Source organism: Cryphonectria parasitica (genome assembly GCF_011745365.1).
Source record: "Cryphonectria parasitica EP155 unplaced genomic scaffold M406scaffold_1, whole genome shotgun sequence".
In the NCBI taxonomy this organism is placed as follows: domain Eukaryota; kingdom Fungi; phylum Ascomycota; class Sordariomycetes; order Diaporthales; family Cryphonectriaceae; genus Cryphonectria; species Cryphonectria parasitica.
The window spans coordinates 236,936-263,879 of NW_024468909.1; the positions used below are offsets into that span (position 1 = coordinate 236,936).

The 26,944-nt window shown below is 52.9% G+C and overlaps 10 protein-coding genes across 10 annotated transcripts; 6 read left to right on the plus strand and 4 right to left on the minus strand.

Moving 5' to 3' along the window:
- Positions 1 to 69: 69 nt before the first annotated feature.
- Positions 70 to 2,165, minus strand: M406DRAFT_343713 (DUF1295-domain-containing protein; the record flags this gene model as incomplete). Its single annotated transcript, XM_040921907.1, has 5 exons — positions 1,931 to 2,165; positions 1,019 to 1,483; positions 780 to 953; positions 392 to 698; positions 70 to 84 (listed from the first exon to the last, which is right to left on the minus strand). Exons 1-5 carry the CDS (start codon positions 2,101 to 2,103, stop codon positions 70 to 72), a joined length of 1,134 nt encoding a protein of 377 aa, XP_040780436.1. The 5' UTR covers positions 2,104 to 2,165.
- A 1,934-nt stretch (positions 2,166 to 4,099) lies between these two features.
- On the plus strand, positions 4,100 to 5,908 carry M406DRAFT_343714 (TPT-domain-containing protein; the record flags this gene model as incomplete). The annotated part of the gene is made up of 7 exons (XM_040921908.1): positions 4,100 to 4,289; positions 4,390 to 4,395; positions 4,456 to 4,573; positions 4,661 to 4,760; positions 4,816 to 5,223; positions 5,282 to 5,571; positions 5,833 to 5,908. 7 exons carry the CDS (start codon positions 4,100 to 4,102, stop codon positions 5,906 to 5,908), a joined length of 1,188 nt encoding a protein of 395 aa, XP_040780437.1.
- Positions 5,909 to 7,532: 1,624 nt separating this feature from the next.
- Positions 7,533 to 9,044, plus strand: M406DRAFT_335365 (FAD/NAD(P)-binding domain-containing protein; the record flags this gene model as incomplete). Its single annotated transcript, XM_040921037.1, has 4 exons — positions 7,533 to 7,593; positions 7,627 to 7,797; positions 7,887 to 8,708; positions 8,869 to 9,044. The coding sequence occupies 4 exons, from the start codon at positions 7,533 to 7,535 to the stop codon at positions 9,042 to 9,044; spliced, it is 1,230 nt and encodes a 409-aa protein (XP_040780438.1).
- On the minus strand, positions 9,027 to 13,643 carry M406DRAFT_348735 (uncharacterized protein). The gene is made up of 6 exons (XM_040922420.1): positions 13,467 to 13,643; positions 11,498 to 13,346; positions 10,245 to 11,398; positions 10,054 to 10,189; positions 9,687 to 9,876; positions 9,027 to 9,596 (listed from the first exon to the last, which is right to left on the minus strand). The coding sequence occupies exons 1-6, from the start codon at positions 13,538 to 13,540 to the stop codon at positions 9,379 to 9,381; spliced, it is 3,621 nt and encodes a 1,206-aa protein (XP_040780439.1). The 5' UTR covers positions 13,541 to 13,643; the 3' UTR covers positions 9,027 to 9,378.
- A 1,126-nt stretch (positions 13,644 to 14,769) lies between these two features.
- M406DRAFT_100488 (uncharacterized protein) lies at positions 14,770 to 15,479 on the plus strand (the record flags this gene model as incomplete). Its single annotated transcript, XM_040914909.1, has 1 exon — positions 14,770 to 15,479. A coding segment is annotated over exon 1 (690 nt), but the record flags the coding sequence as incomplete, so codon positions are not given.
- Positions 15,480 to 15,725: 246 nt separating this feature from the next.
- Positions 15,726 to 16,376, plus strand: M406DRAFT_354026 (uncharacterized protein). Its single transcript, XM_040922808.1, has one exon. The coding sequence runs from the start codon at positions 15,745 to 15,747 to the stop codon at positions 16,324 to 16,326; it is 582 nt and encodes a 193-aa protein (XP_040780441.1). The 5' UTR covers positions 15,726 to 15,744; the 3' UTR covers positions 16,327 to 16,376.
- Positions 16,377 to 17,113: 737 nt separating this feature from the next.
- Positions 17,114 to 19,288, minus strand: M406DRAFT_324988 (uncharacterized protein; the record flags this gene model as incomplete). The annotated part of the gene is made up of 6 exons (XM_040919936.1): positions 17,114 to 17,601; positions 18,235 to 18,349; positions 18,607 to 18,658; positions 18,688 to 18,689; positions 18,874 to 19,102; positions 19,185 to 19,288. 6 exons carry the CDS (start codon positions 19,286 to 19,288, stop codon positions 17,114 to 17,116), a joined length of 990 nt encoding a protein of 329 aa, XP_040780442.1.
- A 2,370-nt stretch (positions 19,289 to 21,658) lies between these two features.
- Positions 21,659 to 22,788, plus strand: M406DRAFT_354027 (ClpP/crotonase). The gene is made up of 2 exons (XM_040922809.1): positions 21,659 to 21,997; positions 22,070 to 22,788. The coding sequence occupies exons 1-2, from the start codon at positions 21,711 to 21,713 to the stop codon at positions 22,647 to 22,649; spliced, it is 867 nt and encodes a 288-aa protein (XP_040780443.1). The 5' UTR covers positions 21,659 to 21,710; the 3' UTR covers positions 22,650 to 22,788.
- A 199-nt stretch (positions 22,789 to 22,987) lies between these two features.
- M406DRAFT_283878 (actin depolymerizing protein) lies at positions 22,988 to 24,418 on the plus strand. Its single transcript, XM_040918537.1, has 3 exons — positions 22,988 to 23,097; positions 23,195 to 23,787; positions 23,870 to 24,418. The coding sequence occupies exons 1-3, from the start codon at positions 23,079 to 23,081 to the stop codon at positions 24,263 to 24,265; spliced, it is 1,008 nt and encodes a 335-aa protein (XP_040780444.1). The 5' UTR covers positions 22,988 to 23,078; the 3' UTR covers positions 24,266 to 24,418.
- A 117-nt stretch (positions 24,419 to 24,535) lies between these two features.
- M406DRAFT_245238 (mitochondrial carrier) lies at positions 24,536 to 25,689 on the minus strand (the record flags this gene model as incomplete). Its single annotated transcript, XM_040916314.1, has 3 exons — positions 24,536 to 24,689; positions 24,805 to 25,513; positions 25,578 to 25,689. 3 exons carry the CDS (start codon positions 25,687 to 25,689, stop codon positions 24,536 to 24,538), a joined length of 975 nt encoding a protein of 324 aa, XP_040780445.1.
- Positions 25,690 to 26,944: the final 1,255 nt, after the last annotated feature.

The following is a 26,944-nucleotide window of genomic DNA, read 5'->3' on the forward strand; positions in this document are numbered from 1 at the left end:
GTGGTGGCGGCGAGAGTGATCTGCTCGACGCTCCATGAAAATCCCAGACAGAGGAGCGGGACATCTCCCTTATAGGATAATAGACTAACCCCAGTGCGGATCCACACAGTACGCGACAAATCAACTGTGCCTAGGGACCGTAATTTATATGAGAGATAATTTATGAAAACTTAATACTTGTCGTATTGGCAGTATTGCACCAGCTTTTTCACTACAAAAATACCACATGTTCAGAACGTAACGACTGTGCGGACACGATCGCGATCGCCTGCTGAACCCCTACGCATGAATGCGTCCAATTTTGGTCAATCTCACGCCAACGTAATCGTACATACATATCTGTTGGGATCCTCATGACTCTTCTTTAGGACTGCAGAGCAAAGTGCCGCACGACACGCTCCAATACCAGTCCGCCAACGCCAGCACCAAGGATTGTCAGAGTCCACGGGTTGGAGGCCTCCTGAACCTTGGGCCAGAAGCTGTTCTTGGTCTGTTTGTACTCGGAGAATTCTTGGGCCTTGACTGGGCTTGTCTTCGCATAGCGTTGCGCCTGTGCTGCTTCGTTCTGAGCGTCGCCGCCGACGTAGCGAAGGAATGCGTAGTTGGCGACTGGGCCTAGAAGGACAATCGGGTGGATCTTCCCGGAGCCCCAGAGGAACAGAGGGAAGGAGAAGTGAACCAGGGCGTCGCCGAGGTAGCTGAGGATCCTTGTGTCAATAAAGGAAGCAGGGAGAGGTGGGTTCATGGCAAGTAAAGGGTGAGCAGGGTACGATGCTTACTTGGGATGTCTGACAATGCTCCAAACACCATCACGATTCAAATTCCCGTTGTCGGTCTTCTTGTGACGGTTAAGCTGGTAGTCGGCAAGGACCTCAAGGGCAAACCCGGCACTGAAAACGACAACAGCCAAGTCGTGGGCCCATTCGATAGGAGCAGAAAGGGACGAGCGAGCACTAAATCAGGAGGCCATTGTTAGCGTAGCGAACAGGGAGATCAGACAAGTCATGAACTAGCGTACCTGGCGTATGGGTTGCGGAAGGGCAGGGTGAAAGGCAGCGAGATGAGAGCCTGAAAGACAGCCTCTGGAAGGAAGATCTTGAAGAATGCTTGGTTCCAGAACCCAGGCTCCTTCTTAGCTTCGAGATACCGAGCATCATCTGACTTGGCCTTGACCGACCGGGACACGACTTGGTAGAACAGGCGAGCACCCCAAGCCGTTACAGCCCCGAGCATGACCTTGTCAGGATAAACAAGGGAAGAAAATGCAGCTCCGATCGGGACACCATCATACACAACTCGTGTGCCCACGGCGCTCCACCAAGCGTTGGCAACTTGCCCAGCCGGCCACAGCCAGTCTTTGCCATCGACTCGATTGGCCACCCGCGAGGCTGTGTATGCGACGATGGACAGTCCGGTGTGCAGGCCCAAAGATGGTAGCAACGTGGTCCTCAGAAGGCCCACGGCAGTGGCGTCGCGAGGAATACTGTAAGGCCCCCCAGTGTTGAAGTGGGTGCCGTAGACCTCCTGCTCAGAACTACCACCCAAAGGCTGGCGGACAGGAATACCGACACGCTCCGTTGTAGGATTATTGGCCTCGGCCCTGCTCCAGTGGGAAGCGTAGCGATCCTGCTCCGCCCCAGACGCGTTCCACACGGGCACCTGTACACCGTGGGCCTCGGGGTTGCGAGCCTCGGATGGGCTCCAATGGGCAGCGTAGCGATCTTGCTCTGCCCCAGAGCTGCTCCAGATTGGCACCTTGACACCAGAAGCTTCAGGGTTCCGGGCCTCGGATGGGCTCCAATGGGCAGCGTATCGGTCTTGTTCGGCGCCAGAGGCGGTAGGGACGCGGAAGGAGATGCCTTCTGCCTCGGGGTTGCGAGCAGCGGCGCGGCTGAGGTGAGCTGCCCAGCGGTCTTGCTCGGCGCCAGACGCGGTCGGGACAGGCACGGGAATCTCTCGAGAGGTCGTTCCACTGCTGAAATGGCCTCCAAACCGGTCCTGCTCAGCACCTGAACCACGCGGCACAGGAATGGGCACAGATTCTGATGTTGGATTGTTTGCCTTTGCGCCCCAATGGGAGGCGTATTTGTCTTGTTCAGCCATGGTCGTCCACAGCTGTGCGTGAAGACGTTGGTCGTGTGTTTTGAGGCTGGCTGAAGAATAGCTCGAGCCGTTTTGTTGAAAGCAAGTTGAGGAACTTTGTGAAATACTGTAATGGAGGAAGGGACAAGCTTAGGGAGCTCGAAGAGGGGGAAGTGCAAAGCTGTGACGTTATGGTTTCGTACCGCCCCTGCATAATTACTACGATGGAATTAGTATGATGAATGTACTATGGTACCTCTGTAGCGGAGCATGACATCACAATGACTTAGATGGTGGTGTGACCGGGCAGCTGGGCACTCGGAGAAATCACCTAGGCATGTATTTCAGTGCCTTGCAACGCTTGCTTACCTCCATCGAAGAGGGAACGAACTGCTGCTGCAATTACTATGTATTATCTGTCGAATCATTAAAAGTAGAGCGAGTAGGTCCTAAATAAGTCAGCTCGTGTGGGTTCGGGATCACCCGCGCCAATACCAGCAGGTGATGCTCCAACATTGCCAATAATAATCGCCTACCCGACTTATAACACCGCCTTTTCGATGCTCTCTAAAATTCTATTGAAAGCTATCCAATATGCAGTTTACGAAAGGGGTCATGTATAGCCAATTAACAGGTATATGAGCACCCAAAGGGCTGCCATCCCCGGTGCAAGCTACAAAATGATGTGGTCTATAAAGAGCGGCTGGACTCGGGCAATGAACATGCTGTTGAACGCTTGATGATATGAAGATGTATTTGGGCTCTTTCAGGAACGTCCTTCTACTATCTCGTCGTGCTAAGTAAAAGCGCCCAGAGAATCCACATTTTGCCGTGTATCAACAACCTCCCTATTGATTGTTATTGTAGCTCGAGTACCAAATATCAAAGGTTCCCCGTCCGCCAGTACTGCCAGAACCTTCCCATTAAGTTGTAACCGGTGATCCACTAGAGCAAATACAGAGGAGAAAAAGGAGATGCTTAGGCTTTGGGTGGCGGCGATGTTTCATCTTTGGATCTCTACATTTGGGGAAGAAGAAAACCAGAATCACGGCTTGTTTTGTATGTACCACCAGTGACGACGAATGGATGCTGGAGGGGATGAAGCCAGGATCCGATGGTCCCGGTGACGACGGCTTTCTCAAATCTGATGTTCCATGTGAGGCAGACTGACAAGCGTGTCCCAAGGTTTCTGCCATGACTTCGCCCACCATCCTCGCAGTTCATCACTTGTATGACAGATCTCACAAACCCTTAAAAGCTACATGCACAGCTTGCTCTGGGCCGCCATTATATTGACCGCCAGTACATCTGAGCTCAGCTCTGCAGCCTCTGCTACAGTACTCTGTATTTGTCGTATTCACATGCAATGATTAAGTCTTCGGCAGCGCTTCTTCGGATGATACTAGCATCCGAGCGAGCCATACTTTGAAGTCTGCCACTAAGATAGCGACAAATATTGCAATGGCAGCTTGGTAGACCTCAAAAGATTTCGGTGTCGACTGGGATTTGCTTGACCATGTAATTGAACTATGGGCACCCTTCGGGTCTTATGCTTTCTGCGTCCTTATTTTTGTTTCTCTCGCCCCCTTAACTGAAACTTTTGATGACGATTATTCCTTTTTTTTCATTTTCTCCTCTTGTTTAGTTGAAATTAAGATTCCTCTGCGGCTGGAGAGAATTATTGTCCGGCTTGTCTTTTCTCTTGCTGTCGGAGAGCGGGTGCAGGCTAGGACAAAAAGAGCCTTCCAGGGTTAGGGGTCATTGGGGCGCGGACCCCAGTCTGGCCCCCGCATGCTGCAATTAATACCGATCATGCCAGAGAGGCGTCATCCGCATGTCGCGTCTCCCTTGATCCAACTCGGAAACACGTTTCCCTTTTTCCAAAAATAAAAACCAGACAACACATCTTCCATAGTCCACCCTCAACCTTCCCCACAAGCATCACGAACCCCTCCCCTCCCCTCCAGTCTACCATTACTTCAATTGCTAAAAGTAACGGCTGGCAAACACAATCAACATGGCAGGCGAACGTGCCTCCTCCGACGAAGACCGGAAACTCGAAGCTGGAACCGCCCAGAGTCAAGCACCAGAGCCGGCTGCGAGCGCCGGAGGCGGGCTCCCTCCGGCCTTCTATATTGCTCTATGGATTGGCCTGAGCTCCAGCATCATCATCTTCAACAAATGGATCCTGACGACCGCCAAGTTCGGTGAGCATCCTCCTTTCCCTGGCCTCTTGTCTTGTGCCCCCTTTCCCCCTTTGACGCTCCTGAACCGCTTGCTGACCTGGCATTTCGACGATACCTACAGAGTTCCGTGAGTCCTGTCCTCCCTCGACCCCAAAATGACCGATCAAGCGCTGACGTCCATTTACAGCTCTATTTTTGACAACATGGCATCAGGTCTTCGGCACCATTATGACACAATACATGGCCCGCTTCACCAAGACGCTCGATTCCCGTCATAAGGTTCCTATGACAACGGAGACATACATGTAGGTGGCAGGACTGGACGGTGGACCTGGCCTGTTTAACAGGGAAACAAACAGAAGCCCAAGGACTAACAACAAATTTCTACCCAGCCGAGCAATTGTTCCCATCGGGCTGATGTTCAGTTTGACTCTGATCTGCGGCAACCTGGCGTACCTGACCCTGAGTGTCTCGTTTATCCAGATGTTGAAGGTACGACAAGCTACTCCGTGAAACCAGGAAGGCAACTGAGCTGACGCTTCTCTAGGCGACTACTGCCGTGGCCGTACTCCTAGCGACGTGGGCCTTCGCCATTGCGCCTCCAAACATGAAGGTTCTAGGAAACGTGGCCATCATTGTCCTCGGTGTGGTCATCGCCTCGTTTGGAGAGATCAAGTTCGAGCTTTGGGGATTCGTCTACCAGATCGGCGGTATTGTCACCGAGGCCTTGCGCCTGGTCATGGTCCAGCGTCTCCTCAGCTCCGGCGATTTCAAGATGGACCCCTTGGTGTCCTTGTACTACTACGCCCCAGCCTGCGCCGTCTTCAACTCCATCTTTACCTTCTTCATTGAAGGCCCCCGCATCACGATGAACGATATTCAATCTCTCGGGTTCACAGTTCTGCTCGCCAACGGTCTCGTTGCATTCCTCCTCAATGTCTCTTCTGTACTCCTGGTAAGTCGTAATCCCTGCCGACTACTCATAATTGTTATTATTGACCGCCCATTTCTAGATTGGCCAAACCTCTGCCGTTGTCCTTACCATGTCCGGAATCTTGAAGGACATCCTGCTGGTGTTCGCGTCCATGCTCATCTTCCGCGACCCCGTCACCGGTCAGCAGTTCTTTGGCTACTCCATCGCCCTCGCAGGACTGGTTTACTACAAGCTCGGCGCCGAGAAGATGCAGTCTCTCGCTACCGACGCCCGATTGCAGTTTGCCGACTTCCGCCAGAAGAACCCTGCGAGGACCAAGGTGCTTGGCATTGTTTCTCTTCTGCTCCTCGTGTCCTGGGCCTTCTGGATGTGGGGGCCCCTATCCACAGACCAGGCTGCGCAGTACGTAAGAGATGTGTCTGGCTACGGAGGTCAGGGTCGGTCATGAAGATATGTCAGGAGAGAATTTGTTTTGGACACTTGTTCTAGTAGTGGATGGCTCAGGCGTTTGTGGACTCTACCCTATCATGTGTTTAGACAGATAGACGGCATCCTGGTCGGCGCACGTTTTACATTGATTATCGTTCAGAAATCAACAGCTAGCATACTTACTTTCCCGGGTATCTCAAGTCTTTCTGCTACCAATGGCATGATTGTCAAGTTGCAACGATATCGCAGGCCATATTCGAAGCTGTGCGAGGCTTGACCTTAACTCGAGGTCGTGACACCTGGACGCACCCTGGGTTTGATCATCACATGACTTATTCAGCTTTTTGAGCCAAAGAAGACCTACCTAGCTGAGAGACATTGAAGTCATTTTGGCCCTCTTCCATATCGCTTCCTTCTATCTTCAGTCCTCCACCACTGTACCTCCAGATGTCGATCACCATATGGCCAGCCGGGGGAGGGCACTGGTCTAATGTCGAAGCGGTGAGCATAGACTCACAAGCCACCTGTTTCACCTCCCAGCTCTTGCTGCGGTCTGAATGGCGATTTTCCATCAAGCGAGTACGCCATGGGCGGTTACACAGCAGTTGATCTTCCCGATGAAATTCGCTTAGGTATCCTACTCGGGACGATCCTCAGATGAACGATATGGTTACAACTTCACGCCAGGAGTTTAGAAACAAAGCATTTTCACATTACCCCGAGGCTAGCTCGACGGGTCGGACAGTATCTTCATGGGGGAGGGGGGCGGCGGTCTGGATATCCCCTGGCCTTCAATATACTGGCAACAGGCGAATTCGTAAAGCGCTCGACGGGATTTCCGGTCTCCATGGGTAGATACATCTGGCAGGAGCTTGGTGCTTATTCTTTTGTCTTATGATTCTCATCAAGTGTTCAATGGTTGAGTTTTACAGTAGGAGTTCATCGTGACCCTCTCATTGTAACACCACATGTATCAGCGGCAGCCAACTTTGGCATAACCGCAATCCTGTGTCTAGGATCAAGATGAGCAACAATAGAATTTCGATTTTTTCTTCTTCTTCCCCTTCATCTTCTGTCGCTTTCTTGTATCAGCTGTTGACAATTTACAGTTTCTCGTCGTCTGTACTCTGCTATATGCATACCTAGGGTATATGAATGGCACCTTTGTTATCTCGCATCGCATCATTCGCATGTGAACGCAGTCTATCCGCATGACCTCATACAAGGTTACACTACAGCAGAAGAACACCAGTTACTGTGACCCGGTCGCCGCAATTTACCAGATGTCCCACATCAGCTGGCGACCGGTCAATTGACTAACAAACACCTGATGACGATCACAGACTGGCCATTCCACTCTCAACAGAAGGGGCTTGCATTGGGTATAACCCGAGTCGAGCTGAAGCAAATAAAGCTCCTCTTCCCGTTGGTCAATAGCACAACCAAAAAAAACCCCTCTCCCAATAACAAATAATTATATTGAACGTCAGCAATTCTATCTAGTCCCTTGACTTTTGAGGTTTAGTATATGCTATGGCTCATTCCTGTCCTCGGGATCTTCACGATATCCACAAAGGTTGTTCAGCCAACGGCACATTCTTGAGACACACACAACGGCCCGTCGCTAGTGATCAAACTTAAGGCACGTAGGAAAGGTCACATTTAAGTCAACTTTTGCTATTATGATCGTACACATTCGACAACAACGTGGTATAAAATTCTCTGATCAACCATGGATATACAAGTTCTCTTTGCTCTTTCCCTTTCCCTTCTTTTTGTTGCGCAAACACCTGGGTCAGGCCACCAGTTTCACATCCAACTTCCTTCGCTGTTGCTTGGTCACTCGTTTTCTTCTTCATTTTTTACTTCTTAGTGCACGCACTCCCCATACTTAACCCATCATGATTTTCCTTGCGCTTCTCACGTTCTTAACCTCTTGCAGTCTCAGTGCTGCCACTGTCAGTACTGACATTAGCAGCTTACACTATACGAGAGATGGCAACGGCAGCAGCACTGAATACGACACCATCATAATAGGAGGCGGTCCAGCTGGGCTCAGCGCGCTGAGCGGACTCGCTCGTGTGCGCCGACATGTCTTGCTCATCGACTCTGGCGAGTACCGCAACGGCGCCACCCGTCACATGCACGATGTGATCGGACTCGATGGTAAGGTTTCCAAGCAGCTTTGTTTTCCTTTCCCAAAGGTGAAGATTGCATGGTAATTCCCAAGAAGCTCACAAAAAGCGCCCGTATAGGTGTTACCCCGGCATACTTCCGCTGGCTCGCCCGCGAGAAGATTGCCTACTACCCCACAGTCTCGTGGACCAACGGCACCGTCACCGACATCGAGCCCCAGGGGACCAGCGGGGACCCGTCCTACACAGTCAGCGTGACCTATCCAAGCGGCGAGCAGGCCGTCCTCGCCGCAAGGAGCGTCGTCATCGCCACGGGCCTCAAGGACGTGATCCCAGGCACCCCAGGCCTGCGCGAGAACTGGGCGCAGGGCATCTACTGGTGTCCCTGGTGCGACGGCTACGAGCACGCCGACCAGGCCTTGGGCCTGCTGGGCTCACTCGACGCGATCCCCGGCATGGTGCGCGAGGTCCGGACCCTCGACGCCGACCTGGTCGCCTTTGTGAACGGCACCGACACGCCCGACGTCCGCAGCACCGCCGACAGCGCGTTCCCCGGCTGGGAGACGTACCTGGTAGAGAACAACGTGACGGTCTACAACCAGACCCTGGCGTCCATCACCCGCCTTGCCAACGGTAGTACCAACGGCAGTGACCCGAGCGCGCCGACGCACCCAGAGCACGACCTGTTCAGCGTGGAACTCGACGACGGGACGGCTGTCGAGCGGGCGGCCTTCTTCACCTCGTTCCCCAGCGTCCAGCGGTCCAACCTCGGCCGTGACCTGGGTGTTATTGTGCAGAACGGTCGTCTCGCCGGCGTGCAGGGGTTGGGGTACCTGACCAACATCCCCATGGTGTACGCGGTCGGGGATATCAACATTGATGATTCCACCAACGTGCCGCATGCCATGTACTCTGGAAAGAAGGCAGCGGTTTTCCTACATGGTAAGAGAGCATTGGAACTGGCCCCCTCCACGGCGGTCTTCCAGTCGTCAAGACTGAGGCCGCGTTTTCTTGTTCAAGTTTCCTTCTCAGTCGTTCTTCCTTTTCTTCTTCTTCTTCTTCTTCTCCTTTTCCTCTCACGCTGACCACATCTCACTTTCAGTTGCCCTGGCCAAGCAGGAGGCTGCTGCGCAGATCGCCGCCGCTGGAGAGGACGCCAGTCCAGCTGCCAAGAGAGTAGCAGAGCCCGAGCTAGACCCACGAGAAGTCTGGGAGGTCATGAACGGACCAAGAGATGACATTCTTCACGCTGGAGACTTTGATAGGGATGAGTATTGATTCATGTATTTATTTTCATTGTAATGGTGTTGTGCTGGTCTTCTTTGGTGGATTACCCACCAGACGTTTTCTTATTGATCCCGCAATAACTCTTTCAAACCCAAACACCTATGTGGGGGTATACGTGTATATCGGCCAGTGCCTCTTTCTTGAAAGAACAAATCCGAAACGCCATTGTTTCTTTCCAAGTACCCTATAAGCTTCTGGATGTCTTGTTTCTTTATTTCTTTTTGTTTATTTTGTTTTTATGGTCCCAGATAGAAGGCTCATGTTGCAGCCGATACAAGACTGCGTCATCAATGATTGAAATCGCCCTCCGCAGTCCAGATGTGGTTTACATACCATTTGCTTCTAGAATCCGGCCCAGTTCTTTAAGCGGTACCGGCTTCGTGAGAAACAGGTCGATTCCGGAAGCGTATGCCTCCTGCTGTTTTGCAGCCGACGCAAGACCAGTAAGCGCAATGATGAAGGCTGGCTTCAGTTGTTGCTTTTGTTCGTACGCTCGAATCAGACGTGTGGCCTCGAGCCCATCCATGATGGGCATGGATATATCTGATGATGTTGAAAAAAAAAAACCCCCCGAGTCAGCAAATGTCAGGTAAACGAGGGAAAAGACAAAACGATTAGGGCGGTCTGACGAACCCATGAATATGCAACGATAGTGGACTTCTCTTGAGCGACAGGCGTCCACTGCTTCCAGCCCGTTGGTAGCGGTGTCGTGGGCATACTTCAGCTTCCTCATGTACGAGTCGAGGATTTTGAGATTGATCGCATTGTCGTCGACGAGTAGAAAGCCATTCTTCTCCTTTTCTGGTAACGATTCTTGGTCAAGCTGTCGGGGCGGAGAAGTATCTACAGTAATGGTTCGATCGCTGTAATCGGACTTGTCTGTAGATCTAGATCTTCCTATTGGCCTGTGAGGTAGACTGAGATGCGGAAGGGGCTCTGCGCCATTGCTCTCCGCGGAGACAGGTTGGTCTTCTGCAACGGGGTCCTGTGTCTCTTGTACTATAGGCATGTCCTGGCTACTCGTCTCAACTGGAGCGAATGATACGATGCCGGGCTTTGCTGAGCTCTGGAGGTCCTTCCATCGTTCCAAGGCGAACGCGAGAATCTTGGCCAGTTTTCGCGGGCCAATCCTGCTACTGTTAGACATACACCACTTCATGAGTTCAGGGTTGGGGAGGAACCTTCACTTACGGCTGTGAAAAGAACTCGACGATGCGGGATGTGTTGGAGGCATGCTGGGCTGTGAGCTGGTGTGCAGTGAGGGCGTTATCACATGCGACCAGCACTGGTGGTTGGCTAGACAGAGCTGGCAACTGGTCGAGGGCACGCTCCGCGCAGATGACCAGGGACGGGACCTCGGACACCAGCTCGAGGGGGGAAAGCACGCGCAGGTGAAGATAGTTTTCACACATGTTCTGCAAGAAGGGCATCGGGCCCACATGTGATTTTGCAACCTCTACCGAGAGAGGTTGGTGGTCTTCGTCAAAGTGTTCGGGGAAGCCTATGAGGGCGACCGAGGAACCCCCCAGTCTTTGTACAAGACTGTCGAGATCGTCGTATACGTTGTGCGGGGAGCCACTAGCGGAAGGCTTACGACTCGAGGAGCGCAGAGGCAACAAAACCTTTACTGTCGTGCCGTGGGCTACCCGGCTCTCGACACTGATCCGACCTCCAAGTCCGTGAACAATCTGCTTGACAATGCTGAGACCCAAACCAGCCCCAGCAGACATTTGATTCTCCTGGGAGAAGGGGACATAAAGCCGGTTCTGCAGATACTCGTTCTCGATGCCTCGTCCAGAGTCCGAGACGGAGAAGACAATGGTTCGCCGCCTAGACTTCCTCTTCGCAGAGATCGGCTCCTGTGTCAACGACACTATGATGCTGCCTGTCGATGTATACTTGAGCGCGTTTCCGAAGATGTTCATTATGATCCGTCTCAGGGCGCCGGGTTGTGCATGGAAATCCCATGAAACGTTGGGATCGATGTTCAGATGGATACCAACAGCAGCATCTTCATCTCGAGAGTTCCCAAGAACGGCGCCATTGGTGTCTAGCTGGCGGACAGATTCTAGTCTCCTGAGAGTGTTTCCTTGTTCGAAGAATGAAGTACTCGGCTTGTCTCTCGAGGCCCACCGGCTTGACGTATTTTGGAAGCTGAATCCGGCGTAGACGCTCTCGACGACTTCTTCTAAAAGCGAGTCCAGACTGACTTCCGAGAAAATACTCATCATCCCCGACTCAATGCTCCGCCCAACGGAACCCACGTTGAGGCCACGCGCATGTCCGGCTGATCTTCTCCGTCTTGGAGACTGTAAGAAGTGGTTGACCTTGCTGAAATCAAGCAACTGAGAAGATTATGGTCAGTTATAGAGCACATCCGCTGTATTTGAGGCCGGAGGAGGAAGGGGAAGGAGGAGGGGTGGGGGGGAGGGGAGCAGGCTCACGTGATCCAGTGTGTCGAGAAGTGTACGGCCGCAGGTCTCCACGGTATGCAAGATATCCTCCTGAAAGCTAGTCAAGACAGAATCGTGCATCAGCTCGACCCCCAAGATGACACCGTGAAGCGGAGACCTGATCTCATGTGAGAGCGAGCCGAGGACGTCATCCTTTGCCTTCTTCTCCCGCAAAACGTCGATACGTGCTATCTCAGACATAATAGCAGCACCAAAGGCCTTGAGATAACTTAGCTCGCCCTCGATGGTAAAGACGCGGCCGCGAGATCTCGTCCAGACAAAGCCGCCTGCATACCAAATCTTCTTGTGCGAATCCCAGAGAGGGATGAGGGCAACGCTGCGCGCCCCAGGAAACATCCTGATGAGAAACGCTCCGTCACTTTTTCTAGGACGGTTGGGGACGTTCCTGACTGGCTTTGGCACCTGGTCATCTGCGTCACCCGAGTTTCCAGACTCGTCCGAGTCGCTCACAGCCCAGATCACGACACCGTCGTCGTCGAAATTGAAAACCTGACCGCGTGGGTAACGACGTAGTATCCTCTCGAGAACAGTATCCGGAACCGATCCAAACGCGAAGGGCGCCATCTCTCCGTTGATGCTCGAGTAGTCTGACGTAGAAAAGCCCAGGTTCTGACAGGCTTTGGAGGCGGTAGAGCTGTCATCGGTTCCAACTGATTCATCACCGCTGCTCCCGGGAGACTGACAGTGTTCCTGATCATGATCCGGCGGGGGGGAGTCACTTCCTCGCGGAACGAGACCTCCAAACGACACGACGGAGGCATCTAGAAACAAGGCGCCTTCGACCTCGATCGACTCTCGGATAATGTTGGCAGCACGTGAGAACAGCGACTTGGTGATGACCAGATCATCACTCTCCTTCGGAGGGCTTGTTGTACTGGCGAAAGACTGCATCGACGGATAGGACTCGGTTGCAGTATTTGTTGTTCCCGAGGCGACAGTCTCTGTGCTCTCGGCTGGGCACGCTACTTCTGGATTTTCGGTAGAACCTGGCTCTGATTGCAGCGGGACTGGATTCGGGCGGGGGAGCTGGGCGGTGGTGGGGAACTCATCGTTCTGGCCCTGAATGTACTGCTGCTGCGCGTTCAGACCGCCCTCTCTGCCTTCAATGGTAGTAAAGGACTCTGGGTTGGGCATGTCTCGCCACTTAGACATGGAGCCTGTCCCCTCGACCATAGACCCAAGACCCCGCACCATGCGCTCATGTCGCCGGTAGCTCTCGGTGGAGACCCTCGACTGCAGGTGCGACATGACAAGCCCGGCAGTTGTTCGCAGAAAGCTCTGCGAGCGCAGGTCGAGGCCCTCCCGCGGCTTGCTGTCGAAGACGGCGCAGACGCCAATATCGATCCCCTGGGGAGTACGGAGGGGCACACCGGCATAAAATCTAAGCGCCGTGTCTGCGCCAAAGTACGGCTTGCGGCAGAAGCGGTCATCTTGGGTGAGGTCGGGCACCACACACATAGGCAGAACGGTGGCGTTGCTCGATACCTGAACGGCGGGCAAGTCGAGGACGGCCTCGCATGCGCCGTTGGCCCGCGGGATGGCTGTATTGGAGAACACAAGCGCGTGGCCCTCGGTGTCAGCAGCTCGAGGGCTGTCGTCTGGACCTAGAGTGATGACAGTGAGCTGAGTTGCCTCTGCGACGATATGTTGCCGCTTGCTGTCGAAGATGGAAAAGACGGCCCGCTCTACATTGAGCTTCAGGGCGGCCAGCTGGGCAAAGGCAGTCAGAATGGCATCAGACGAGAGGCGCAGCGACGAAGAGTCCAAGGGCGAGGCGGCGTCGTTGATGACGGACTCAGCCATCAACGAAGCTCCATATCTGATCGCAATAAAGTCAGCACAGAAGAGGGCTGTGTGTCGTGCGTGCGTGCATACGTGCGGCCCAGGTGCCAGCAGCGAGGGGTGCATCTGAGACTCGATGACATGTGCGATAGCTTACCGTAAGGCTTCCTCCTCCCGGGCTGCCTCTGAGATGGCGCCCGCTTTTGCGGTGCCTCGCGCCCCACGAACCATCACCGGAGCTCAGGAGACGAAATTGACCACCAGACGACGTCGTATGGGCATGAGGACGTCCTGAAGACTGTGCAAGTTGAGCGCTCTATTGACCCGTCGTGCCTGATGGCCTACGAGACCCCTTGGCAGGATCTCAACGCAATCGGAGGGTTGAGTGTCGGAGACGTAAACACGCAACGCATGGGATTGCAAAAAATACCATGAAACTAGCCTGTCACTAATCACCTACTTGGTACAGTAGGTACATAGTATTGAAGTAGACCCCCACCCCATGGGACCGGTCTTAGCGGTTAGGTTAGCAGCCAGGGCCAATCAAAATAGCTAAAGAATGCTCACCAAAGCCCCCTCCCCCACCCCTCCTCGCCAGCATTCCAAATATTGACAACGAACAACCCTGTCGTCTCCTGCAAAGGTAAGAAAAAAGAGATATACCCATAGTATTGAGGTACCGAGGTACGTGGTACTCAAGCTCCAAGCTAGGCCAGGATTCATCCATTGGCTATACAAGCCCCAGATCCTGGCACTGTTGGTTCGCAGGGGGAAGGAGCGGGGTATATGTGGCCGGCACTGCGATGAAACAGAAAGAGAAAGAAAGGAAGGAAAAGAAGGAGGGAAAAAAAAATCGAGGGATGGTGTCTGGTGAGCCAAGGAGCCTGGCGTTGCGGTGCGTGCTTAGAACCAGGTAGCCGACTAGAGCCACCTGCTCCTCTAGCTAGACACGGGGACCGTTGGTCTGTGCAGGTCACGCAGGTCTAGACCGCAGAAGGCTCAGCGATGCCTGGAGCTTGTGCAGTAGTACGAATGCACTAAGTCCCGGATATCCCTATGCTAGACGCTCTACGATAGTAGAGTGCTTAATGAAGGGGGGAAGCTGGGGGGGGGCTTCCCCTAAATAGGCACTACTATGGTAGACCTTATGCCAGTTATATCCGTGGTTTCAGAGGGGGCTGCCTTGATTAACTTGGATGGGGCTATCTCAGCATTAAATCTTACCAGCCGCCAATCATTTGTTTACCACAGTAGTTAGTATATCGAGAACCTAACCCCGTTTTTCTTCTTGATGGTATTTGAATGATAATTACAAGGTAAAAACTAAGAAATTAACTCATTGCTAATCTTACCACGCTCAAACGTCTTTGATTTCTATCTAGCCCGCTCTGAGGTATCAGAAACTGCGCTCAACCAGCCGCTTCCCTTGTATAAATACACACAATGCAGAAGGCACCTACAGCTATGTGACCCATGTCATGCTGCTGGACTTTTATCTATTGATTTGTGCCAATGTTGCGCTGAGGACTTGGTCTTATGTTCAGAAGACTCTAGCATCTGCGCCTATGTCCCTCGACTTTTTGCCGCCAGATAAATCCGATCAGCCCATTACACCTGCGAATGCCCGCGAGTTTGAATTATTCAACGACAGGCATTACTACAATAATTCTCCGGCCGATGGAGGCAGTGAAAGCAGCAGAGACGATGCTTTCCACCTCTTCTGTCGCCTGCCGCTCGAGCTGCGTCTCAAAATCTGGACCATCAACCTGAAGCGACATCGGTTCCTGCATATCCTTGTTTCCCACAAGCCGGATTCTCTGGGACACAGCGGGCGAGACGAGGCAACTGAGGAACATACTGAGCAGGCTGCCCAAGATGGGAGCTCTGACGAGGAATTCTCCAACTTTGCACATCAGTCCCAGCTGGAGTTCGACAAGACATACGAGGTCTGTCTTCGAGCTGAACCACTTTTATCTGTCCTTTTCTATACCTGTCGTGAGTCTGCTCGTGCAGCACGCGAATTTTACAGAATACCGCTTCGACTTTCTCCCACGCTCCCCGGGAGAGTCGCAACACAGCCGGGCCGGAAGAAGGTTGTGTTCTTGAATCCAGAATGGGATATTCTTGATTTCACCTATCATGGACTCGACCCGGAGGGGCCTAACGAGGTCCAAACAGTCGTAGAGGCATTGCACCTTCTCAAGACAGCGGATGTACGAGGCAAAGGAGACCTGAACCTAAGTCTCGACGGCCTACAGATTCTTCGACTTGCAAACTTAGAAAAGGCCAGAGTATCAGCGCCAGTCTGGCATTCATACCGAGATACTATCGCCAACCTTCACCGCCTCTACTGGCGGGCGACTCCTCCTGACAATGCACGTTTTAGTGTCGGTCATCTTAATTGCCATCAAACCGTTCCTTGGTACAACACATCTATGCCATTGATGGCTGATACTACTGCTGTTGACTTCATCGGTCCTGATCCTCGGCCTATCTCGCCTGACTTACACCAGGTCTGGTTCGGTACCGATTCTCGTCAGATTCCCAAATTCTGGTCTGAACTTGAGAGCAGTCTTGGTGTTCGAGCCGGACAAGACGCGGGAATGCCTGTCGATTGTCGAGTCCTTCTGGCGTCCTGCCCGTGGGATGGTCATGGCATGACTGATGGCATTGTAACATTCCTGATTTCCAACCGCAAGACGGCAGATATTTATCTGACAAAGGAGACCAGAGACGCCTGCGACTTTCTAGGGTCAAAATTGGCATTGGGAGGTTGGCGACGCAGTGTGGAAAGGTTCACTCCAGAGATGAACCCCCGTAGCCTCCAAGAGTGGGTGGACGGGCGCGTCCCCAATACGGCGGTAGGGTTTTGGCTTATTGATCCAGCTCAATTAGGCCCACCTAGTGAGCCTGATGCCATGGACTTCCCAGACAACGAGCCCGCGGTGCTTAACCTTGCGGGGCGGGACTCGAAGATGGAATCATGTTTGTTTGGCCTCAGAGGCCTCAGGAATTAATGAGGTCGCGATGCTAGGCTTGACAGAGTCATAATCATTATCACCCTCTGCACTGTTCCTGAATGTAAACGTTTGACACTCCAAGGATTCACGAGCCCACAAAGTCTGAGGAGCCACATGAAGCATGTCTCAACTCTCTCCTGTCAGAGGAGCGATCGCTTCATCGCCACAGTCCGGGCAACATAGCAGGGCGAATATCGTGAAGGATGGAGTTATATTTCTGCTCGCATTCCCAGCTTGGCAATCCAGTCGCGATGTTGATGATAATGATGAAAGTAAATGGGGGCTTAGGAGAAGGGACTGGTCTCTGGTCAAGGCGGGAGATCCGACGCAGTTTTTCCAACATGGCATCTACCCTTCGATGCACATGGCATGTAGAGGGCGTGGATCTTGACGGAGCGTGTCTCTGAGAAGTACAATCGGCCTTTTGAGGATGGTATCTGGACGATTGGGAAGGACGGAGTTGACGGTAGTGTCAAACGATTCCGAGAAGCAGATATTCCGAGATCCAGACATTACTAGATGTCGCTAACATACTGAAGGGACATGGTGTTTGGAACGAACGATTTGATACTCATGCTGCCAAAGACTCCAAGACTAATTTATCCAGGAAGCCTTTTGCCACAGAAAATGGACGACATCTATCTGAACATCTTCATTCGTCCTCAATCTTCCCAGCTGACACAATTGTTACCCGAGAACCCTCTTGAATTAATATCACTCTAAGCAGCCATTCGGCCAAGCACAATTCTTCAAGGAAGCAAGAAAGATCATCCCGTTCGCAGCTTTAAACCTGTCCCTGGCCGAGACGATGCCTCTTGGTCACGGTGCTCAGCCACTTTTGGCCCTGCTCATAATGGGCACGGGTGGGATAATCATCCGGACACGCGCCCTTGAGCTCATAACTCAGCCTGGCCCACTCTCGTTCCGTAACAGGCGCATCAGGAACCCTCGCCGCCGCCACCTGCGCAATGCCTACGGAGAGCGCTGGATCCGCAAAGAGCTCGTCAGGATGGACCACCAACGTAAGCATATATGCCCAGATATAGCCCGGCACACTCTCCCTCACAAGTCTGCCGGCCGTTTCTCTCTGGAGCCTGTTTTGAATGCCTTGGAGATGATCGCGGTGTTGGAACTGGTGGAGGGGTAACGATTTGCTTTGCGAGCTGGATGGGAAGAGAATGTGTTGGCAACCCGAGTGGCGAGCTCGTCTGACGAGGCTGTTGAGCCAGGGTTGAATGCTATCTGGGCCGGCGAGAATGACCGGCGCCATAACTGTGGTGACGACTTTGAGCAATTGAGTGCAGTTTCCAAAGGGTCTGGTTCAGTTGAGAATTCCCGAGTCATAGCATTTAGAATGCAGATTCGTGACGAAGTATGTAATGCAAATTGCCGGCTTCTCACACATTGCTGAGCATACCGTCTTCGCAGCAATCTTATACTACAATCCTGTCCCCTGGTGCTCTTGTCTACCTCGCCTCTATGCACCCTGTTATTGTGCTTTAAAGCATCACTGAGGACGGGGTCAGGCCTCCCTGACCACAAGAAAGCTGCCAAGTGAGATCAAAAGCGGTGTCGTCGGCGGTGAAGCAACTTAAATTGGTTCAGAGGCAAGTTCAGCCGGTCGGGACCTCGGGAATGTCCAGGTCTTTTCTTCCGACTGGTCAAGCTCTGAGACCACTGCAGTGCTTTCTCGCAAGGAGCAAATGATGCGGCCATTTGAGGTATTGTATGACCTGAGGTGCATCATAGGTTGCTACCTCACCTGGTGGATGCTTCGATAAGGGCAACAAGTGGCCCGACACAGAGAGGCGGTCTAAGTCTCACTATGAGCCAGCCCCGTACATAAGAGGCCTGTATATTTCCTCGGTGGGTAAGTGCGTTAAGGTATCACGACTTCGGTTTTACCAGCGTTGAGGTCGGTTGGAGAGATGAACGTCGGGGCCATTCGAGTGGAATAGATCACACGGGGCATCGATACATGTACCATGTACTTGATCTCAATATTGTAATGCAAGCTAGACTGGTGACGAAGGCGATTTTTTTAGACTGTTTCGCCAGTGATCCAGATGGAATGTTTATGGGCAGAAGAGCTTCTGTTGCTTCGTTCCAAGACCGTCATGAGGGAACATTCGCGTGTGCGCGCTCATTCTCTACCCAGCCATCCAATGTTCTCACCATATAATGTGTCCATGTGATCCCAGTTAAGCCTATCAAGTCGCCAGTGGAGAATTCAAGAAAGAATCGTGCCCAATTTCGCAGGTCTGGAGCTCTTCGTACCTCGTTGGGATTCGCGTCGAGGTTTAGTTGGGACAAGCCGTGCAGCCAGCGACTGTTGACAATGTTAGTTAACACACTGACTTCTGTAGCGACGGTCAGGCAGACGGTAAACTCACGGCAAAAAGGGAAAAGAAAGATTGTGGCAATGCAAGCCATCTCGCAGGTGCACCAGCAGCCTGAGACATGATAACAACTGTTATCCTCTTGAGCACGCTCCAAGGCAGCTGGTTCACTGAAATTGGACGTGGGACCCAACAGAGAAGTCACGACGCTCTCGTAGGTGACGTTGCCGTCCAGACACAGTTTGCCATTCACCGAGTCGGTGACGTCGAAGTTGAAAGGGTCGACACAGGGAGTCTTGCCCTCCTTGGTGAGGCTGAAGGTACCAGGAATCGCATTGGTGTTGATCAGGTCGAGCAGGACGGTGGAGCCCGTGTCGAGGGCCATGGCGCTGATATTGACGTCGAGATTACCATGGCCAGGGAGAGAAGTCGGCCTTTTCGATGCATTTAGTTATCTGACTCTAGTCACGGACAAACTGACTGACCATGAGAGGCGGTCTGGTATGAGGAGCTTACCAAGCGAGGACGGTGTTGGTAGTCGCAGAAACAACAACATTGGAAAGGGCTGCAGCAGTGGAAGCCATGTAGGCTACAAAGATTTTCTTGGGGCCCATGATCATGGATGAAGGTTATGTGTAGGGGTTGTGTGGGATGTTGTAGAAGTTGTTGACTCTTTAGCAGTCAACTCTAAGAGGTAGTCCTGGAAGATGGCAAGACTGCAAGTGTCAGGAAGTTTGGAGGCTGGCTGGAAAGGTTGATTTTTAAATCAATCAAGGGACAACTTTCGTTGGCTGGTGACGAGGTCTGGACTTCAGTCACAGAAGAGCTTTCCCTGTGGAAGGCTGGACCCGGCACACTTCGCAAATGAATATGTGAAAACAGTCACCGCGGAGAAACTCATGAAGACCAATCAGTCATACTACTTGTTGTATTCCAAAGGGCCGGGTTTCTTCGCCAACAAGTGGTCACCTACAGAACTCGCTCTTTACATGACAAGGAAGGAACCAGAGGCTTATATTCATCCAGTATGCTTGCCAAGCTGCCTTCCCAAGTACAAAGATAATCACTTACTTTCCTTCTAGGACAAAATCTCCACTGAAGCGGCTTTCAAATGGTCAATGACATCACAAACACAATGCCCCAATTCATTTGTTTACTCAACCATTGCCCGCATTCCTTGCTAATATGACAAGACCATCAACATTGAAGGCACTGGCAATAACTATGGGATAATGGAACATGAACTGCAGATCAAGAAGGCATATATCAAGGGGCTCTGAGTTGACCCAGACATTATGAGGCGACTGGTGAGGTATAATTATTGGTACTGCATGTTATGAGGATGCCAGATTCATATTAAAATCTGTACCCCTTGTTTGCAAAATCTAGTGATATCCCTCGCTGAGATCCTCAGGTTTTGGGGCTTTCCAGAAGGTAATGGATGTCTGTGCTTTGCAATGATTTTCAATATTGCTACACCACACCAGTGCCGCTGTTATTTGCTGCCTTCCCCACGCAGATAGCTCTCCTTGCATGATGCCACGGCCATCAAATTGTCCCCGGAATAGTGGTCATACTATGAAGGTATTCTCCCTTCACTGAGCACCCATAACTGATCACCTTCTCGTGCCTGGAAGGAGCAAACCGGTGAGACCTGTGTTCAACCACACACACACACAAAAAAAAAAAAAAAAAAAAAAAAAAAAGGCAACCTTCCTGCTGAATTGGGTTCAAAATGGCGTTCAAACTTCTGAATAACCTCCTTTGGGTATGGCCAGTCAAAGCCAGGTAGATCCGGGTATTTGTACCGCTGTATCCACTGCCGCTACCATTGATCATGACAATGTGGAGTGCATCTAGCAGCCTCATTATGTTTTGTCAGCATTGCTGGCATGTGGGTTGATGTTTGCATAAAGAGTTCACCAAAAAATGTATCCAAGATAGTGATTCGCGGCTGACTCAGAAGAGGCTTCTGCAGTCATGAGACCTTCTGGTGATCTTGACAGTAACGGCTAACCACGTCTACAGGCACGAGTTGGACTGTGTTCTGGGTGTCTTTGAGAATTTTGTCCCTGGCCATCAATATACCGAGGACCATGGAAGCAATGTTGCACAGAGTTGGCGCCAGAGTGATAACTCTGTAACATTCAGTAACACTTCTTTACCTTAATACGAGATACGTCGTTGCAGGAGTCGAACGTGGCAGACCCAGGGTGGGGCCAAGGAGTCCATGGTACGGTGCTGCTTCAGGGCAACCAACCGAGCTGAGAGGTACCACAGTAATCAGATATCGGCGCTCACGACTTTCTCGTGTTTGGCGCTCGAGCCAATAATGTTTCAAGACGTGTCTGCCTCTTTCTCCTGTCCGGAGCGAGGCGTTTCTAGAAACAAGACTGACTAAAATTGGAATCAAAACAACGTACATCCAGCCCGTCCGCAGCGCAGGACAGGACGAAACATCTTGATTTCAGGGGCCCTAGGATCCATCGAGGCCGTGACCCACCGTGCTCCGTCGGCAGCGTGGCCAGTGGAGACCCTTAACCTCGGGGCATTCGTGCAGATGGGGGGTGGTCGTTTCTGCCCGGCCGGATTAGACGGCAGGGACCCGCCAGATAGGGATTGAGATGTTAGAAGAGCCCAGAAGAGCCCAAAGAAAGAAGAGGAACCTCATCTCGTCAAAAATGACCTCCTCTGCCCTCGTGTGCACATCATCTTCACCCGGAATTGACAGCTCATCAAACTCATACCCACGGCAGGCCTGGAATACCAGGGCGAGTCAGTGCTGCGCAGGTGCCTTTTTCCCTTCGACCAGTTCACACCATGTCTTCTCGGCCGGCGCCTGACCAGCTCAGCTTGTTCCCGGATGCCCCCGCCAGAGGTTACCAACCACCACACAGCCACAGGATCGTCGACAAGGAACTACCGCCCTCGCCACCAAAGTCGTCAGCGGGCGAGTCTTTCCAACAGGCCTTTCAAAAGCAACAACAACAGTCACCACAGAACCAACATGTTGGGCCTGAGATTGCAAAGAAGTCCAGCGCCATGATCGAGTTTATAGATCTCCCTGCACCGCACAGCGGTCACATCCGCGTGCTGCAGCTCAACCGGCCGGCCGCAGCGAACGCCATCTCCTACGCTCTGCTGTCAGCGCTGCGAAAGGAGATCCAGACGATCCAGTCGCAGTACAGCCATATCTCGGGGGCAGAGATGCCCTGGACCGAAGGCGACATCAAGGGCCCTACGAGAGCGCTCATCATTGCGAGCTCGGTAGACGCGTGCTTCTGCGCCGGGGCGGACCTGAAGGAGCTGGGCAGGCTCAACAGCGAGCAGTGAGTGCCATGCCTTGTGACCCCTCCCCAAAGTTTATATGTGTGTGTCTGGAGGCTCATTTGACAACGCAGGATGTCCGCCTTCTTCTCAGCAATGCGAGATACTTTCAAGGCGCTGGCCAACCTCCCAATACCAGTCATCTCAGCCATCGGCTCGGCTGCCCTGGGGAGCGGCTTCGAGCTCGCGCTGGCGACCCATTTCCGCGTGCTGTCCTCGAACGCGTCGCTGGCGCTCCCAGAGACAGGACTCGGCATCATTCCAGCCGCGGGCGGCACCTATCGCCTCGCGGCGCTGGTGGGAGATGCACGGGCGCGCGAGATTGTCATGACCAGCCGCAGGGTGGAGGGACCCGAGGCGTACACGTTGGGGATCGCTAGCAGGCTGGTGGACCTCGAGACTGAGAGTGAGGGGTTGGACAGCGCGACCATGTTGGCCGTGTCGAGGAGAAAGGTTTTGGTCGAGGCGATCCGGCTGGCGGAGGAAGTGTGTGAGGGTGCTCCTGTTGCTGTGAGGGCGGCATTAAAGGCTCTCAATGGCCCGAGTGAAGAGTCGGAGAAGGCCATGTGCGAGAGAGTGTTTGTGAGCGATGACTGGCATGAGGCGTTGAGGGCATTCGGAGAGAAGAGGAAACCTGTGTTCAAAGGGAGGTGATGTCGAAGAGGGTTGAGCGTCGGATGTGTGTGTGTGTGTGTGTGTGTGTATTTGTGTATGTAGAACACCCTGATAGATCTAACCATACCTACTTACTTGTACCTACTGTAATAATTAATAATATAGAAATATGTGAAGCATCGGTGAAAGAAACAATAAACAAATAGCGATCACCAAGCATGTCTCGAAGGGGTGTCTTATCCAGGTCTCATCGAAAAGGGTTAGGGCTGGATGCTCAACCCCACGTCATCTTTAGTGTGTTGTCACGGCACCCAAGCTTCAGGTCCCTCCATCCTCCAAGCACCGCCTAGGAGGGACTATTAACCAACCTCCAGACCTCAAGCTTTTGTTCTCTGACCCACGATCTGAATTGGTCACAGTATCCTAAAAATCTTCCTCTATTGTTCTGTTACCCAAGATAAAAACAAAATGCAATCAGGAATCTCAGGTATGGTCCAGCTCGTCTCAGGGCCTTCCTCTAGAATACAAGCCTAAACACCTTCTCTCCCTCACTGACCTGAGCTGATCTTTGTTTCCCCATACAGCCTCGGAGGAGTTGATTTCGAAGTTCAATGAGCTCCTACAGTCCGACTCCCACTTTGGCCTCCTCGTCACCATCGAAAATGAAGCACTCGTGCCGCACTCGCTCCTCACGCCCTCCTCCCCGGCCTCATTCGCCGATAACGTTACATCCCTCCTCCTGCCCGCCCTGACCGACACCGACTCGCGATACATCCTTCTCAAGCGCTATGACACTGTTCCCAAGCTCATAGCAGTGTCGTATGTCCCCGACACGGCCAAGGTCCGGCAGAAGATGCTCTTCGCTTCGACGCGGCTGACCTTGGTGCGGGAGCTCGGGCGAGAGCACTTCCGGGAGACCATCTTCGCGACTACTAAGGACGAGCTCACGCCCGAGGGGTTTGAGAAGCACGACAAGCACGAGAAGCTCGAGGCACCCCTGACAGAAGAGGAGAGGAGCCTCGAGGACGTCAAGCGGGCTGAGGCCGAGGAAGGGAGCAGGGGCACAGGCACGAGGGAGATCCACCTCAGCCAGACGATGCAGATGCCAGTACACGAGGATGCGCTGGCCTCATTGAAGGAGCTGGGCGCCGGGGGCAGCAAGAACCTAGTGATGCTGGTGGGTTTTCTGACGTGCCGTATTCGGCCGTAAAGCAGGGCTGGCTAATATGATTGATGGCTGACCCCCTCGAGTTGTATAGAAAGTCAACCCCGACACAGAGAAGATCGAGCTTGTGCCCGACTCGTCGTCCCCTTCGTCGATACCAGAGCTCGTCCAAGCCATCTCAAGCACCGAGCCTAGGTTTACCTTCTACCGCTTTGCACACGAGCACCAGGGAGCTCAGTCGGCGCCGCTGCTCTTCTTGTACACATGTCCGGTCACTGGAGGGCGGAAGGCTATCAAGGACCGCATGCTGTATCCACTGATGAAGCGCGCGGTCCTGGAGATGGCCAACCGTGAGTGTGGTCTGACCGTGGAGAAGAAGTTCGAGGTCGAAGAGCCGAGCGAGATCACCGAGGAGAGTGTGTTGGCGGATCTGCACCCTCAGGTGGAAGTCAAGAAGGGTTTCAGCAGACCCAAGAGACCTGGCCGGTAGGTTCATATGCTGAGTTGGCCTACGACAACCATATTGCGCTGAGTAGGAAAGAAGAGGCCATCGCGGCATTGCAGGCAATCCGATGGGATCCAGGAGCAAAGTGTAGCAAAGCGTTTGAAGGACCAGACCAAAATAGATGATATGATCTAAATTATGCCAATGCTACACATGTTACAGTCTAGTGTACATTCCCAACACCTGATGCTGTCCCAAAAACCAAGGGTGTATCGGCACGCGACTCTTTACCCCCTCTGCTCAACCCTCCCTCGTCTACTCCTCGTACTCTCCGCCTGAAGATGTCCACGAGCTCCTTTCTATCTTGTCCTTGAGAAACTCGTACACGGTGAAGGTGACAGCCTGGCCAGGGGCGACCCTCATGATCCGTGGTGTTATGCCTTTATAGAATGCATGCATACCTTCTTGTCTGTCATGGAGGCAATAAAGTCAGTCACCATCCAAATAGTAGCAGAAGCCCTTTTTGAAAGGGAGAAGAGAAAAGGGAAGGAGAGGGGGGGGGGGGGGGGGGAAGAAAAACCTACCTGAACATCTCTCCCGCGATCGCAGTAATTCTCTTCAGCGCGCTCACGCCAGGCTCAGCGGGCGTCTTCTGAAGTCTCGTCTTGATGGTATCGACAGGGGCATTACTCAGAGGGCCCATGGCGCCACTGACAAGGCCTATGAGGGTGGTTTGCCATCCAGGCAGGGTACCGCCCTCATACTGCGGCTGCCAGCGCATCAGTGCCTCCTTAAAATAGGTGTAGGCGGTGAAGTTGACGGCCTGGTTGCTGCCCTGCCGTAGCGCAGTCAGGCTCACGCCACGGTACAGGGCGCCCGCACCCTCCTCTCTGACGACAGTGTACAGCGCATGTGCGGCATTACGGTACTTGGGCACGTCGAGAGGGTCGGCGAGAGAGTGGTGCTGGGCCTGCAGGCGGATCTTGATGACCTCCATCGGCGTGACGACAGCAACGGCCTCGGTGACGCCTGCGGCAAGACCCGCGAGAAACGTCCCGCGGCCCGTGATAGTGCCTGTTTCCTTATCTGCGAGGGCTTGTTTGTATGCCTCGAAAGAGGTGAAGCGGATAGCCATCTTGGGGACGATGCCTGTGAGAACGGCACCGAGGCCCTTGTATAGACCCAGGGGCGTTTCCCTTTTCACGATCTGGGCGCCTGTAGCTAGGAAGCCACGCTTCGGGGAACCTGGGGCGCGGCCTCGGCGGGAGAGCTGCATGCGAACCTTGATTGTGTCTGTGGAGGGAGGCAATTGGTCAGAGGAGGAGAGAACAGGAAGAAAAGCTGGACGAGAACACACCTAAGGGGTGACATATCATGGCCTCCATCATGCCTGCTCCGCCGCCTGCTATCAGGTTCACTGCTGCGCCTGCTGGGGCCTTGCCATCTTTTCCCTGTACCTTTGTCGCCATTGTGTCCGGTGTTGGCTGTTGGGTAGCTAGGATATCAGGCTGAGGTTTGAGTTGTAAGTACAGTCTGCGCTGCCGCCCTTCTGCTGCTCCTCCTCCTCTTCAGGTCTACCACTCCGGCAGGACTCTTAGAAAGATACCACCACAAGCAGCACGTCTAACAAAGATGACTGCACAGTACTGTCATGTGCTTAAGGGGAAACAGATAAGATGCACGTATATGCACACATTGACTATACCGTCAATCAAGACGAGAGAAACGAAAGAGAGAGAGTGGGGGAGGGGGAGGAAATAATACCAAACATGACATGCGACAGTCAAGACAAGAGGCACACACGATCCGGTGGAAGGGAACCGAGGTTCAAGTACCTCGTAATTATAAGTCTGACACCAGACCCAGGGAAGCGGGCGAGGCGTCCGTCCTCGAGAAGCTAATGGGGACGTGACTCAAAAAAGAAAAGAAGAAGAACAAGGAGATGAAGAGAGCTATTACTCTAAGGAGCAAGTTGCCCTTGGCCCGCGGCTGTCGAGGAGGGGCCTTGCCGGGAAACACTCGTGACTTTTTGGAGCTGGCACTTGCACTTGGCAACTGGAGCTCGAGATATGTCACGGCAGACCAGATCAAATCGAGGGGCGGATGCAGGGACCTGTGACTTGACCAGGGTGACATGGAGAACACAAGGAGATATGAGATGTGGTTGCTTTCGGTGCAGCGGATGAAGATGCAGTTGCGCTCCTCCAACGCCCAAAAAGAACGGATCCGCCAAGCATCACCCACAACCACTGTGGGAGTGTTTGAACTCTCACCTGAAGGTGTCTCTCACACAATGGAATCCAATTGTTATCGAGAAAGAAAACCCCTCCTCACTTGACTTGAGTGCAAAATGCTGGACCAAATCCATCCTGAAGGCATTGCCCCATGGACGACGGGACGTTCGAAATTCCCATGTGAAAGTCGTCGTCTCCCCTGAGAGCTGAAAACGTTAATACCCCAGAAGGGACACCAAGAGTGACGTCGACGTTTGGGAGGTTAGCCGACCACAAGCCGAGCTTGTGATTCTGGCCTGGGCTTGGCCTGGCCATATTGCGGGGATTGAAAGTGGCCCTGAAAGGAAAGACGAACCCACCCCCACCCACTCGAACTGGGAAGGGACAAGGGTCTGGCTGTCAGTCTGTTTCAAAGGAGAGAGAGGATGACTCGGGTGGATTCGGAATTAGTCCTCTGACTCTGTTGTTTCTCGAGTTCCTCCGACCGGAG

Excerpts from the sequence above, each read along its gene's own strand:
- M406DRAFT_354027 (XM_040922809.1), top strand. The coding sequence starts at position 21,711 with ATGATCGAGTTTATAGATCTCCCTGCACCGCACAGCGGTCACATCCGC. Across the intron at positions 21,998-22,069 it reads GGCAGGCTCAACAGCGAGCA|GATGTCCGCCTTCTTCTCAG; the intron begins GTGAGTGCCATG and ends TTGACAACGCAG.
- M406DRAFT_348735 (XM_040922420.1), bottom strand. The coding sequence starts at position 13,540 with ATGGTTCGTGGGGCGCGAGGCACCGCAAAAGCGGGCGCCATCTCAGAG. Across the intron at positions 13,347-13,466 it reads CGGGAGGAGGAAGCCTTACG|ATATGGAGCTTCGTTGATGG; the intron begins GTAAGCTATCGC and ends TATTGCGATCAG. Across the intron at positions 9,877-10,053 it reads GTAGCCAGGACATGCCTATA|CTTGACCAAGAATCGTTACC; the intron begins GTACAAGAGACA and ends CCGCCCCGACAG.
- M406DRAFT_283878 (XM_040918537.1), top strand. Across the intron at positions 23,788-23,869 it reads GCAAGAACCTAGTGATGCTG|AAAGTCAACCCCGACACAGA; the intron begins GTGGGTTTTCTG and ends CGAGTTGTATAG.
- M406DRAFT_354026 (XM_040922808.1), top strand. The coding sequence starts at position 15,745 with ATGCCATTGATGGCTGATACTACTGCTGTTGACTTCATCGGTCCTGAT.